The 13,235-nt window shown below is 39.3% G+C and overlaps 1 protein-coding gene across 1 annotated transcript in view; it reads left to right on the top strand.

Annotated features, from left to right (window-relative positions):
* Positions 1–13,235, top strand: part of angpt4 (angiopoietin 4) — a 41,289-nt gene that overhangs the window by 17,628 nt on the left and 10,426 nt on the right. Inside the window, exons 2-3 of the mRNA XM_035778467.2 lie at positions 10,148–10,303; positions 11,731–11,852. Of these exons, the coding sequence (XP_035634360.1) occupies positions 10,148–10,303; positions 11,731–11,852 (278 nt within the window). The remainder of the gene's footprint in view (positions 1–10,147; positions 10,304–11,730; positions 11,853–13,235) is intronic.

The following is a 13,235-nucleotide window of genomic DNA, read 5'->3' as shown; positions in this document are numbered from 1 at the left end:
TATAATAATAATATAATAATAATATAATATATAAATGCTTATAACAAGTCAGTTTAAAAAGATGTTACTGATCTGTCACTTCTCTATCAGAAATGGTCAAGAATTGCTCAAGAATCTATGTCAGACTGTAAAATGTTCATGCATCAATACACAATGTGCCAATATGACCATACATACTGCAACCATATGCATGACGTGGAAAACATTCAATATAGCCTTTAAGTCTATCATCCCATCTAATCCATGCAATTGTTATAACAGACATACCAGTCAGCATTTGTATAATATGGATGATTCTCTACAATTCAGAGTAGATCAACATGTGTGTCGAACAACATGTGTTGAATAACTTGAACAAAATTACAATAGAATCATTCAAAAATGCAATATTTTTCTTTAAAACTTTCTATAAATCCTCTTATTTTACTGCATGCTTATCAATGAACGTGATGGAACGTACATCCTCTGATGGTGGGTCATATTTTCAGACCATCTATTACATTCGCTGGATTCTTTTACCTTCGGCAAATAGGATACAGTATATTATGTCTCTGACTGTTTCTTTGAATTTTTGGGAATCATTTTACGCTTCACTATATCCGTTCACAACTCTTTGAAGTGCCTTCAACTCTGAGAGGGTCCCAGGATGATAAAGCCATTAGTCACGGCATTTTTTTAACTGAACAAGTTTTTTAAATGCTGCATGCCAAGCCATTGGAAGAGCTCTATATGGCAACATTATGGCTCATTAACATATTCCATTCTGTAGGGAAGATTCTCAGGCTAAGAACTAGACTCCAGTCCTTCCTATCATGTTGAATTACAATGACTGCATTGTGGACACATTCCAGAGTACGACGTGCATGTGGCTTCAAGGTTAGGCTCCCTTTTAAGATATACTGTCATATTATATGATGAAAGTGCTGTCGAACAAGCACATGCTGTATGATGTGAGATTTATCTATGTCCAAAAGGCCAAGTATTTGTCTCTAACATGGACATGTGTTATCAGCGGCAGAGCTAAAAAGTCAGCCTCTTTTTGATGAAAATGACTTATTTCTATGAGGCTTATTGGCAGGCAAGGAGCTTTCTGTAGCCATGGAAATAGTATGATCAGATGGGGAGTGTTGCAGTGGCGATATCGGAGTTCGAGGGTTGGGGGGGGTTGAGGGGTTGGGAACGGGGGCAGATTCACAGTGCATGTGGCAGAGCGCCAGTCTGCTCACAACCATGCAGGGTCTCTAGAGACCCCCCTCTCCATACCCTGGAGCCAGGCCAAGCGCCGAAAACATTCCCTTTTTATCACAGAGAACCAACAAGCCTTGTTCAAGCTCTAAAATCCACAGCAAGGTCTCCTCAGCAGGACAGCAGATCGTTGGACAATGAAACCCCATGGCTGATGTTGGCCACACTTTATTTGTGTAGTCCAAATAGCCCATCTGTAGATGCTCTACATACAGTCATACTATCAACAAACTATCTGTTGATAAGCAACTGCTTGCTAAGGTTATGGTTAGGGTTTGGTTTAGACTAAGGGTAATGGTTAAGTTTAGGGTTAGGATAAGGGTTAAGGTTAATAGATAGTTATTTGAAATGTTGCTGATAGTCTGTAGATAGACAGATAGTCTACAGATGGACGATACAAATAAAGTGTTACCCTGATTTTAATTAGATAGACAGATCTAGGTTGACTTTGTCCCGTTCCTTGTTGTCAACATGATTTCTATTTCTGTGTGTAATGTAGTGCCACTCTGGGGGAGAGTGCACTTTCTTGAGATGCTATCCAGGCTAATTGAGCATGTTGCATGCGTTCAAGACACAAATCAAGGTAAAACAGAGTAGAGATGTTGGATCTTAATTTGAGCCAGTTTGCTACAGCAGGAAATGTGAATTATTATGTGGATTATAATTAATGGAAATTTCGTTTGTCAAGTCTGACATTTCAGTGTGAAAAGTACAAACTTTAGAAGCCTTTTTAAAACTCAAATGCACTACTACTTCGCAAGTCCTGCCTTGCAGGGAAATTCTCAGTAACAAAATAGTGATCAAATTAAGAGCCTACATCTGTAGATGGACAGACTCAACAGTGCCCGAGTTACAAAATGTTGTTAATCTTAGATGTCCGTCAAATGCCATCTGTGAAAACACATTGACAACGGAGTTTGTTAATAGCTTTTATTAATCGTCATGTGGGGGCTATTTATTATCATAGTTAATAAAACAAGTAGGGCGACATGTAACGTCAAATCCCTGTGTTTCAAAAATGAAGTCATCTGTGTGCCAAGTCAAATGGCTTGTAACGGCTCTCGTCGAAAGTGGACCAAAGCGAAGAGTGGACCAAAGCGCAGCGTGGAAAGTGTTTATGATATTTTTAAAATATTTTTTTAAACACTCAAACAAAAATAACAAAAGTGAAAATGAAAGTGTACAGTTCTGTCAGGTACAGACACTAAACATAAAACAAAAGCCGAGCCCACAAAACCCAAAAGGAAAATGACAACTTATATGTGATCCCCAATCAGAGACAACGATAGACTCTGATTGGGAACCACACGCACACACACACACACACACACACACACACACACACACACACACACACACACACACACACACACACACACACACACACACACACACAAAAACAAAGAAATAGAAAACATAGACTTTCCCACCCGAGTCACACCCTGACCTAACCAAACATAGAGGGGAAAAAAAGGATCTATAAGGTCAGGGCGTGACATGGCTTGAAATAATAGGTCTTTGATTAACAAGATTGATAAGCAGGACCTTTATGTGTTTTGGGTTTGAACTCCATATGCATATACACAGTATCATCCCCTATGGTCAGCTTAAAACCATATCCTCCCAACCAGGGTTTGAGTGTAAGTGATTACATTTAATCTGAGTACAATTTTTTTACGTTACCAGCAAAAGTACTTGTAATCAGATTACAGATACTTTCGAAAAACTAGATGATTATTTCTTTGATTACTTTTGAATTTGGCAAGGATGTTTTTGCGAAAAAATACATTGACACCTGTCTGCTTTCTCAATGACATTCAATTCATAATTATAAAAAGGCGGAAGTTTAAGTTTGTTCCACCTGAGCAAGTCTGACCACAAGTCAGAGACTACTATGATGACACACCAAATACGTTTGATGGATCCTCTTTGTCTTCTTCTAATGCCTCTTGAGTAAAGTAATCCAAAAGTAACTGAAAGTAGTCAGATTATGTTACTGAGTTTTGGGTAAACCAAAAGTTACGTTACTGGTTACAATTTTGGACAGTAACTAGTAACTGTATTGGATTACATTCAGAAAGTAACATGCCCAACCCTGCCCCCAACCAGGCATTCATATAGTACAGTATGAATGCACCATAGCAAATAATGCCTTTCTCACCCAACCATCACCTACTTCCCTCTTCGGGTAACATTTGCCATGGATGGAAGCTGAGGAGGACAAACGGGGTGTGCGATTGAAGTACTTTTACACTGGTCTTTGAAACAAGGCACTGTATGCAAGAGACATAGACATAGACAAGGCAATGCACTATACACAGTGCATTCGGAAATAATTCAGACCCCTGGACTTTGTCCACATTTCGTTACATTACAGCCTTATTCTGAAATTGATGAAATTACTTTTTTTCCCTCCTCAATCTAACACACAATACCCCATAATAACAAAGCGAAAAACAGGGTTTTAGACATTTTTGCAAATGTATTAAAAATTAAAAACTGAAATACCTTATTTAAGTAAGTATTCGTACCCTTTGCTATGAGACTCGAAATTGAGCTCAGGTGCATCCTGTTTCCATTGATCCTTCTTAAAATGTTTCTATAACTTTATTGGAGTCCACCTTTGGTAAATTCAATTGATTGGACATGATTTGGAAAGGCACACACAGGTCCCACAGTTGACAGTGCATGTCAGAGCAAACACCAAGCCATGAGGTCGAAGGAATTGTCCGTAGAGCTCCGAGATGGGAATTTGAAGAGGCACAGATCTGGGGAAGGGTACCAAAACATTTAGTCGGCATTGAAGGTCCCTAAAGACACAGTGGCCTCCATCAATCTTAAATGGAAGAAGTTTGGAACCACCAACACTTTTCCTAGAGCTGGCTGCCCGGCCAAACTGAGCAATCAGGGGAGAAGAGCCTTGGTCAGGGAGGTGACCAAGAACCCAATGGTCACTCTGACAGACATGGGAGAACCTTCCAGAAGAACAACCATTTCTGCAGTACTCCAGCAATCAGGTCTTTATGGTAGAGTGGCCAGACGGAAGCCACTCCTCAGTAAAAGGCACATGACAGCCCGCTAAGACTTTGCCAAAAGGTACCTAAAGGACTCAGACCATGAGAAACAAGATTCTATGGTCTTATGAAACCAAGATTGAACACGTTGTCCTGAATGCCAAGCATGGAGGAAACCTGGCACCATCCCTACGGTGAAGCATGGTGGAAACCTTGCACCATCCCTACGGTGAAGCATGGTGGAAACCTGGCACCATCCCTACGGTGAAGCATGGTGGTGGCAGCATCATGCTTTGAGCATGATTTTCAGCAGCAGGGACTGGGCAACTAATCAGGGTCAAGGGAAAGATGAACGGGTTGAAGTACAGAGAGATCCTTGATGAAAACCTGCACAAGAGTGCTCAGGACCTCCGACTGGGGCGAAGGTTCACCTTCCAACAGGACAACGACCCTAAGCACACAGCCAAGACAACGCAGGAGTGGCTTTGGGACAATTCTCTGAATGTCCTTGTCTGGCCCAGCCAGAGCCCGGACTATAACCCAATTGAACATCTCTGGAGAAACCTATTTAGCTGTGCATCGACGCTCCCCATCCAACCTGACAGAGCTTGAGAGGATCTGCAGAGACGAATGGGAGAACTCCCCAAATATAGGTGTGCCAAGCTTGTAGCTTCATACCCAAGACTCGAGGCTGTAATCGCTGCCAAAGGTGCTTCAACAAAGTACTGAATAAAGGGTCTGAATACTTATGTAAATGTGATATTTTTAATACATTTGCAAACATTTCTAAAAATATGTTTTTGCTTTGTCATTATGGGGCATTGTGTGTAGATTGGTGAAGGGGAAAAAAGTATTTCATCAATTTTAGAATAAGGCTGTAAAGTCACAAAATGTGGAAAAAGTCAAGGGGTCTGAATACTTTCCGAATGCACTGTACATGTTGACAGAGCTAGAGAAAGGGACCTTTAGCTTGCTTGCAGTACCCATTGTTGACTTTGTCCATCTGGTCCTGATTTGGGCCTGGATGAGTGAGATGTTTGTTGCAGCTTGTTTGTAGGGGATTAGCAACCTCCCCCTGACCCTCCCACATACTCAGAGAGTGTTGCGAGGCTTACACGGTACAGTCATAGTCATTATGTATTTTAGGTTGCAGCAACAGAACAGTACAATGTGATAGGAATGGACTTGAATGCTGTGTACTCTAAACAGATAATATTCTACGTAACAATATGTTTTTGATGACCTGTTATTGTGGGAAGTTTTCAGCTAGAGGATTGTGGATAAGGAAGCTCAGCACAGTGGTCACTTTTCATCAGGGATTAGATGTTGCTTGGCACCACGTAAAATGGAAGGTATGTTTAGGTCAATATTAGCATAGCCCACTTCCATACATAAGACCCTAAAGCTTTGTAAACACGCCAGCTCTTCTCAATCATCAGGACATCATTGTATCTTGTGCCTGCCAACTGCCACCTGGTGTGGAATAACTGTTTTGCCCTTCTTTACTCAAAAATCCATGGTAATAAGAAATACCCAAAATAAGAGTTGCTAAACTAATTTTGAAGGTTGTAGCTTCAGTGGTTGGTCATTGTTTTATTTTCGGTGTGTGGTGGAGGATGATGCACTAGAGTTTAGATAATCATATAAAATTAAAATAAGTTTCACCCAAATTAGGCCTCCACAAAACTCCCACAACTTCATACAATTAGATTCAAACCAGCGTTCAAAAGATGCTGAAACTGCTTCTCTAACTGAGTGATGAAAAAGAGGGACACTTGAACATTCAACAACATGACTCTCTGTAAAAACAATGCTGTCCTATGAACACAAATTAGAAACCATTATTACATAACAACAACATTTACATAACGTTGTTGCGGAACACTCTTTTAGAGTGACATTTGAAGGCAGACAATGTTTCCGATCCGTCCAACATAAACACATTTGGCTTGTATTGAGGTTAAACTGAGCAATGTTCAGGGGAGTTTTCCATGCATCTCCCAGATGATACATCCACATTGTGGACTTTCAGCAATAAGAATGCTTCATGCTGTGTTTATCAATCGGAATATGTTTGTGCCGCACCCAAGATGGCTCTGTCCGTATTCTATAGCAACATCTTTATCCCATATCATGTAGAACGAGCTGATCTTTGAACCCTATCCATTTTTCTCTCTATGAGACATAAAAAGAGAAGAAAAAATAACACCTTTATGAAACCAGCCATAACACCTTTATGAAACCAGCCATAACACCTTTATGAAACCAGCCATAACACCTTTTGAAACCAGCCATAACACCTTTATGAAACCTGCCATAACACCTTTATGAGTGTTGCAGTATCATTCATAACAATCGTCTTAACACACAGTGCTAAAACAATGACGGCATGTCTGTATTCAGCCATCATTATGCACTTTTGCCATTGATGTCCTTGTAACGTGTTGAGTAACCTTGCCTGAGACCAGAATAGTTGCGTTAGCTCCACAAACTAATGCAATGGCTTAAGCTCAAGAGAGGCTAACACAGTTTTAACCAAACCAGATATTGGCCATGAAAAGGCCAGAACTTTCCCAGCAAGATAAATGCAGCTCACATTCAGTCCAAAAGTGGGCCAGCAACTACAGGAAGCTGTTCGGGCCACTTACCTCAAGCCAGATCTGGCCCATAGGAAAGTGTGAATATCCCACATTCAGACAATATCTGAGCCCATTTCTGTCACAAAACAACCAGATATGCCCCGCAGACAGTTGCTGTCTGGTCTTATTACTTATAACAAAATATGTCATTGTAGCTGAAGGTATAATGTGTGGTATTGCAATTAGGGGTTTAATGTCAAAGCTGGAGGCTTTAATATACTTTGAATTGATACAGTCACAGTCTACAAAATCAAATCAGCCTAGCTGTAATTTGAATGACTCTTATGACTCCAATGTTTCTCCGTGTCTAAAATACTTCCCTAGATTCCACCATGTCTTCATGAATACCATAAACACATAATGCAACATTCGTTTTTAATCAAGTTCTTGGAATATCCACTCTTCTCCCAATTAATCTGAGGTTTAAGGAAACCCCTTCTTACCACACTTTCTTATCTTTATTAGGAAATGAATTATTCAAATCTATCTAACTTTCCTAGTTTGACGGAGGCCTTCCTCCATGCCACTGGAAATTCATTTAGCAACAGAACCTCAGGCCATTGCTTCAGTCCGTGTTTGGGCTTGTCGTATGAGAGTGAAGTGATGGAGGGTTAAAACGGTTTTACTACTAATAGTTCTTCTGGAAACCAGTCAAGAGCCCAGGAGCAGGAAGTTATTGTTTTGTTCAGCTTAGTGGAGTGGTTGACTTCAGGCAGCAACCTAGACAGAGGCAAACCCCAAAGATATTAAGGATTTGGGGGGATTACAGAGAAACGTGTGCGACTGGCCAAGGACACTGTATGTGTTTTAGCTTTGGACTCATTCGCAAAATGCCTTATTAAGTTGGACAACTTTTGTTTCGGTTACCCTGTGTCCCCAATTTCAGGAATTGTCTTTTCAAATGTAATAATCATACGATGAATTATAGTAAATAAATTCTGAAAGTATTTACAACGGTATTTCACAGTTCACGACAAACCTGGCTTCAAATAGTATTAGAAATCTTTAAAATACTTTACCTGTGCTTGATTGAGTTTGCCTTGTACAATGGAACCAATCAAATTGTCAAAAAAAGTACAAACCCACCCATCTGGCACCCCAGACACGATCGAGCAAACAGCCATTATTTGAACCAAGGTATGCGTGATGGTGGTATGAATCCATGCCTGTTGTTTACATTTTTTCATGTACCCTAACGGTTTAAAAAAAAATCTAATCTAGGCCTATCTCTAATCCTAAACTTAACTAGTTTCTATGCTTTACCATAAATCACTAACTAATCCCTAACCCACCACTAACCATTCGCTAACCACTCACTTACTTGCTAAATTGAACATTTTGAATATACACGTTTTTTCAGTTTTGTGGCAGTGATTTTCAGCTAATGTGTGCATTCTTTGAGTGATCATCTTGATGTGTTCACTTGTCATGCAATGAGACCATTTGGTATGACGGTGTATGATTGATCTGTAATGTCTCACGAATGCTGGGATGGAGATTTATTGTATGTGATACCAGCCTTCACAACAGCTTGAAGGTTACAAGTAAGTGCTAATAAAATAGTCACCATACCCTAGCAGTCACCATACCCGAGCAGTCACCATACCCTAGCAGTCACCATACCCTAGCAACACCATACCCTAGCAGTCACCATACCCTAGCAGTCACCATACCCTAGCAACACCAACAGTTTAAAATAGGCTACTAAAATCATTACAATATTGATAAATAGACAAATACAGTTTAGCGGTATTAACCCGACTGACTTTAGGACCATGCAAACACCTGGGAGCAGGAGGGAAGGCTGTTTGTATGGCTGGCTGGCTTTATGGAGAGCCCATCCACTCAGCTGCAGGAAACAGCGCAATCTTTTCTCAAAACAGAGCAGATGCTGAGCTAGTGCGTAGCAGATCATTTTTGTATGACATGGGTTTGTAGAACATTAAGTCCCCTATTGACTGAGGTGAATGAAGCTACATCAACAAGGTGATAATGGCTGGAGTCAATTTTGTTTGTTTTTTGCTGTTCTCCAAAATAAACTATTTGAGTTTTTAAATTGTGTAGAAATGCAGTAAATGAGCTTCAATTTTATAACAATTCCGTGCAGGGAAATTCCCTGTCACACTGCCATACCCTAGGTTTAGCTGAAATGACTCCCCTGCAATAGTTCCAGACACACTTCTATGCAGTTGTTACCTAGTTCTTTATCAGTGCCAGTTCCCTTTTTTATTAGGGCTGTTTGGTCACACAGTCACTCCGAGGTACTAGGATCAGAAAGAACGAGACATCTGGTTTAAATTAACAGCAGTTTAACAGACCCTTAGAAAGTGTAGCTGTGTTCCCAAACTCATATTATGGGCAGGTCTTGTGTAATTTTAATCCAAAGGCAGGAAGCAAGGGTCAATTAACCAGTAAAAGCACACTGTGTCTTTGGGGAACCAACAAAAAAATGTGACCTTTTTGTTTCTTGTTTATGTCAATTAATTTCCCCCCACTAAACCTCCGGTCCCTGCCATGGCTGAATCAGGTGGAGTTATTAGCCATTGCAAAAGTAATTAGAGTGTCAAGGGAACCTTGACGAGGAAAATTGGCCATATTCCATCTACTTCCTCTGGTCGTTTTTGTCTTGTCAACAAACCAAGGGCACACTGATGCCTGTGAATAACTTGAACCTTTAAAACGCTATCACGCTAATGTTCTACTGACCACATTAGAAATATACCCCAGGGATTCCTGTGTTTGTTACAGTTAAGATAAATGTATCAGCTCCCTCTCTCTCTCTGTGTTTTCTGATATCGTGGGGACCGAGTATTTATTTGTGCTGAGTTTGAGTTAGAGGCCACTTCTCCGCACCTTTGCTGGCACCAGTGCATGTTCCCAAAGAGCCCAGGTCATAGGATGACTACGAAGAGGGGTGCAGTATGTCTCTAATAACAAACAGCCTGTCCTCAACCTGGGGTGCTCAGGAATTGTGGTTATTTAAAGCAATGTAGAAATTTGTGCCACTCTGACTGAACTCAATGACTGGAAATGTTGAGATTTCAGATCATCTGTCACTGTATGTGAGAGATAAAAATTATTTTAAAATATACATTTTTCACAACAACCTTTTCCTAACTTTCCATACTTACCCTCCAAAATATGGAACAATTACTGCACAAGGTGGGAAGGTAAACTGAAATGAATCTACTGTAGAATATAAAAACCTGGGGCTCTAGAAGTTAAACATTTCTTTTTGTGTGTCTGCAGCTAGAAACGTATATCCAGGAAAACATCAAGATGGAGATGGTGCATATTCAAGACCATCCAGTACACAACCAGACTGCTACCATGCTGGAAATCGGAACTAACCTGTTGACTCAGACTGCAGAACAGACCCACAAGTTAAACGTTGTCGAGGCTAAGGTAATGGCTACATCTGAGTTATATGTGATCAGAATCTCAAATATGCTTCTTAAATGAGATGTTCCATAAAACTAATTAACAATGAGGATATGCATGAAACAAAAACTTATACTCTATAAAAAATATATCCTAAGAGACACACTATGGAACTTAAGTTGCTAATAGACGTTAATATTTGGCTTGAATGTCTGCTGTTTGGTTCAAATGATATACACTGCACAAAAATATAAACACAACATGTAAAGTGTTGGTCCCATATTTCATGAGCTGAAATAAAATATCCCAGAAATGTTTGATTCACACAAAAAGTTTATTTCTCTAAAATGTTGTGCACAAATTTGTTTACATCCCTGTTAGTAAGCATTTATCCTTTGCCAAGATAATCCATCCACCTGCCAGGTGGGACATATCAAGAGGCTGATTAAACCGCATGATCATTACACAGGTGCGCCTTGTGCTGGGGACAATAAAAGGCTACTCTAAGATGTGTGGTTTTGTCACACAACACATTGCCACAGATTGGCATTCTGACTGCAGGAATTTCCACCAGAGCTGGTTCCAGAGAATTTAATATGAATTTCTCTACCAAACATTGTTTTAGAGAATTTTACAGTACATCCAACCAGCCTCACAACAACAGATCTTGTGTATGGCGTCGTATGGGAGAGCGATTTGCTGATGTCAACGTTGTGAACAGAGTGCCACATGGTGGGGTTATGGTATGGGCAGGCAGGCATAAGCTACAGACAATGAACACAATTGCATTTTATTGATGGCAATTTGAATGCACAAAAAAAAACGTGACGAAATCCCGAGACCCTTTGTGAAGGTATCTGTGAGCATATCTGTATTTCCAGTCATGCGAAATCCATAGATTGGGTTCTAATTAATTGATTTCAATTGATTGATTTATCATATGAACTGTAACTCAGTAAAATCTTTGAAATTGTTGAAATCTGCGTTTATATTTTTGTTCAGTATAATACAAATCAATTTATTATCTCATAAAACCACACCAATCCTTAGTTTTAGGCAAAATGTTTGCTCATTTGTTTATGGAAGATTGCAGCTCTCTGTCCAATAAAGGTCATTTCGGGTAAATATTTCTGTCCAATTATAGGACCCCTTTTGGCTCAAGAACATCATCAGAGGTAAAAGTTCTGCATAGCCTCATAATGCTAATTTGTCTCTCTGGTCAACAGAATAAAACTGTGGAATGTATTTATTTTTTAACATTGCTCACACGTTGGTGGAATCTGTTTATTTGGTAACACTTTACTTATATTGGTGACATAGTAATCATTAAGGAAAGGATTAAGGCTGCCGTTCTGTACATTACCTTGGAAATAATTGACGACGCATTGAGAATGAATGCTACATATCACCACTCTAAGTAAAGTGTTACCATTTATTGTCATTATGTGTAGGTTATGAACCAGACATCAAGAATTGAGATCAAGTTGTTGGAGAACTCATTATCTACAGACAAACTGGAGAAGGAATTATTGGTACAGACTTCTAAAATCACTAAACTGCAAGACAAGAACAGGTACAGTATAACATTTTGATATCTGCATAAGTTTGCTATTTCCTCATTAAGACGTGTGGTACAATCTCAACTAAAATAGCTGTCACATATTTCTGCAGCTTTGAGCTGAAAAATAATTTATGTTGAAAAGACATATCCGTGCAAAGAAGCATATTTGAAACCATAACATTACTCCTGTACTGGGGAATCTTGGACAGAGCACGTTGCAGTAAGTCATGAGAAATTCAAAATAATGCTTAATAACTACAATATAAACAAAACTCTCAAAAGTAAAGCCCTTGCAAAACTTTTTTTTAAACATTTTTATTTCACCTTTATTTCACCAGGTAGGCCGGTTGAGAACAAGTTCTCATTTACAACTGCGACCTGGCCAAGATAAAGCAAAGCAGTGCGACACAAACAACAACACAGAGTTACACATGGGATAAACAAACGTACAGTCAATTACACAATAGAAAAATCTATGTACAGTGTGTGCAAATAAAGCAAGATTAGGGAGGTAAGGCAATAAATAGGCCATAGTGGCAAAATAATTACAAGTTAGCAATAACACTGAAGCGATAGACGTGTAGATGATGTTGTGCAAGTAGAGATACTGCGGTGCAAAAGAGCAACAAAATAAATAACAATATGGGGATGAGGTAGTTGGGTACAGTTTTCATTGAGAAATGTGACAGATTTCCCATAAAAGTTCAAGATGTAACAGATAGACTGATGTAACAGCTGAATCTTGTTTTGCACTCTGTTTTGGTTACACATCAGGCCATATGGGGTACCGTTGACAATTATAATGGGCCACTACATCATACGAAAATTGACTCTATAGGGGGATCCTTTCTCAGCTTCTTGATCACCATTACAACTGAACTGGTGCCCATAATAAACAGCAGCAGGCCACAGCAACATAACAATTATTCACTGCTCATAAATTTCCATTAGGAATAATCATAATTTTCACGATTTATGTTGCTTTGCAATGGTCAGTATGTTGAATTTATAATTTTGCGCAAATTTAGTTTGGCTCTGACATCCACTACTGTAAAGCTATGAAATCACTCATACGGTATGCGGTATAGGATAATGATACAATGGCTTTAAGCCTCAACTCAGATCTCACTGTGCCAATGTAAGGGTTTTGAATGCCCAAGTCACTTAGTGTTGCTATAACTATTATTTACATGGTTTTTGGTATTTACATAGTTTTTACATTGTTCAGGTGTAATTACAGTGAATGTACAAATTGTTACATGTAGGGATTACAACAATAATATAATATAATAATATAATAATATCTGTGTGCAGTTTCAACCAAACTCATAATTACCCTGCTAGGATCTCACCCTTGTTTTAGATCTTTTCATATACAGAATGTGTAATGTCAAT

The sequence above is a fragment of the Oncorhynchus keta genome, chromosome 10 (assembly GCF_023373465.1).
Source record: "Oncorhynchus keta strain PuntledgeMale-10-30-2019 chromosome 10, Oket_V2, whole genome shotgun sequence".
In the NCBI taxonomy this organism is placed as follows: Eukaryota; Metazoa; Chordata; class Actinopteri; order Salmoniformes; family Salmonidae; genus Oncorhynchus; species Oncorhynchus keta.
This window is presented reverse-complemented; position numbering and strand designations above follow the sequence as displayed.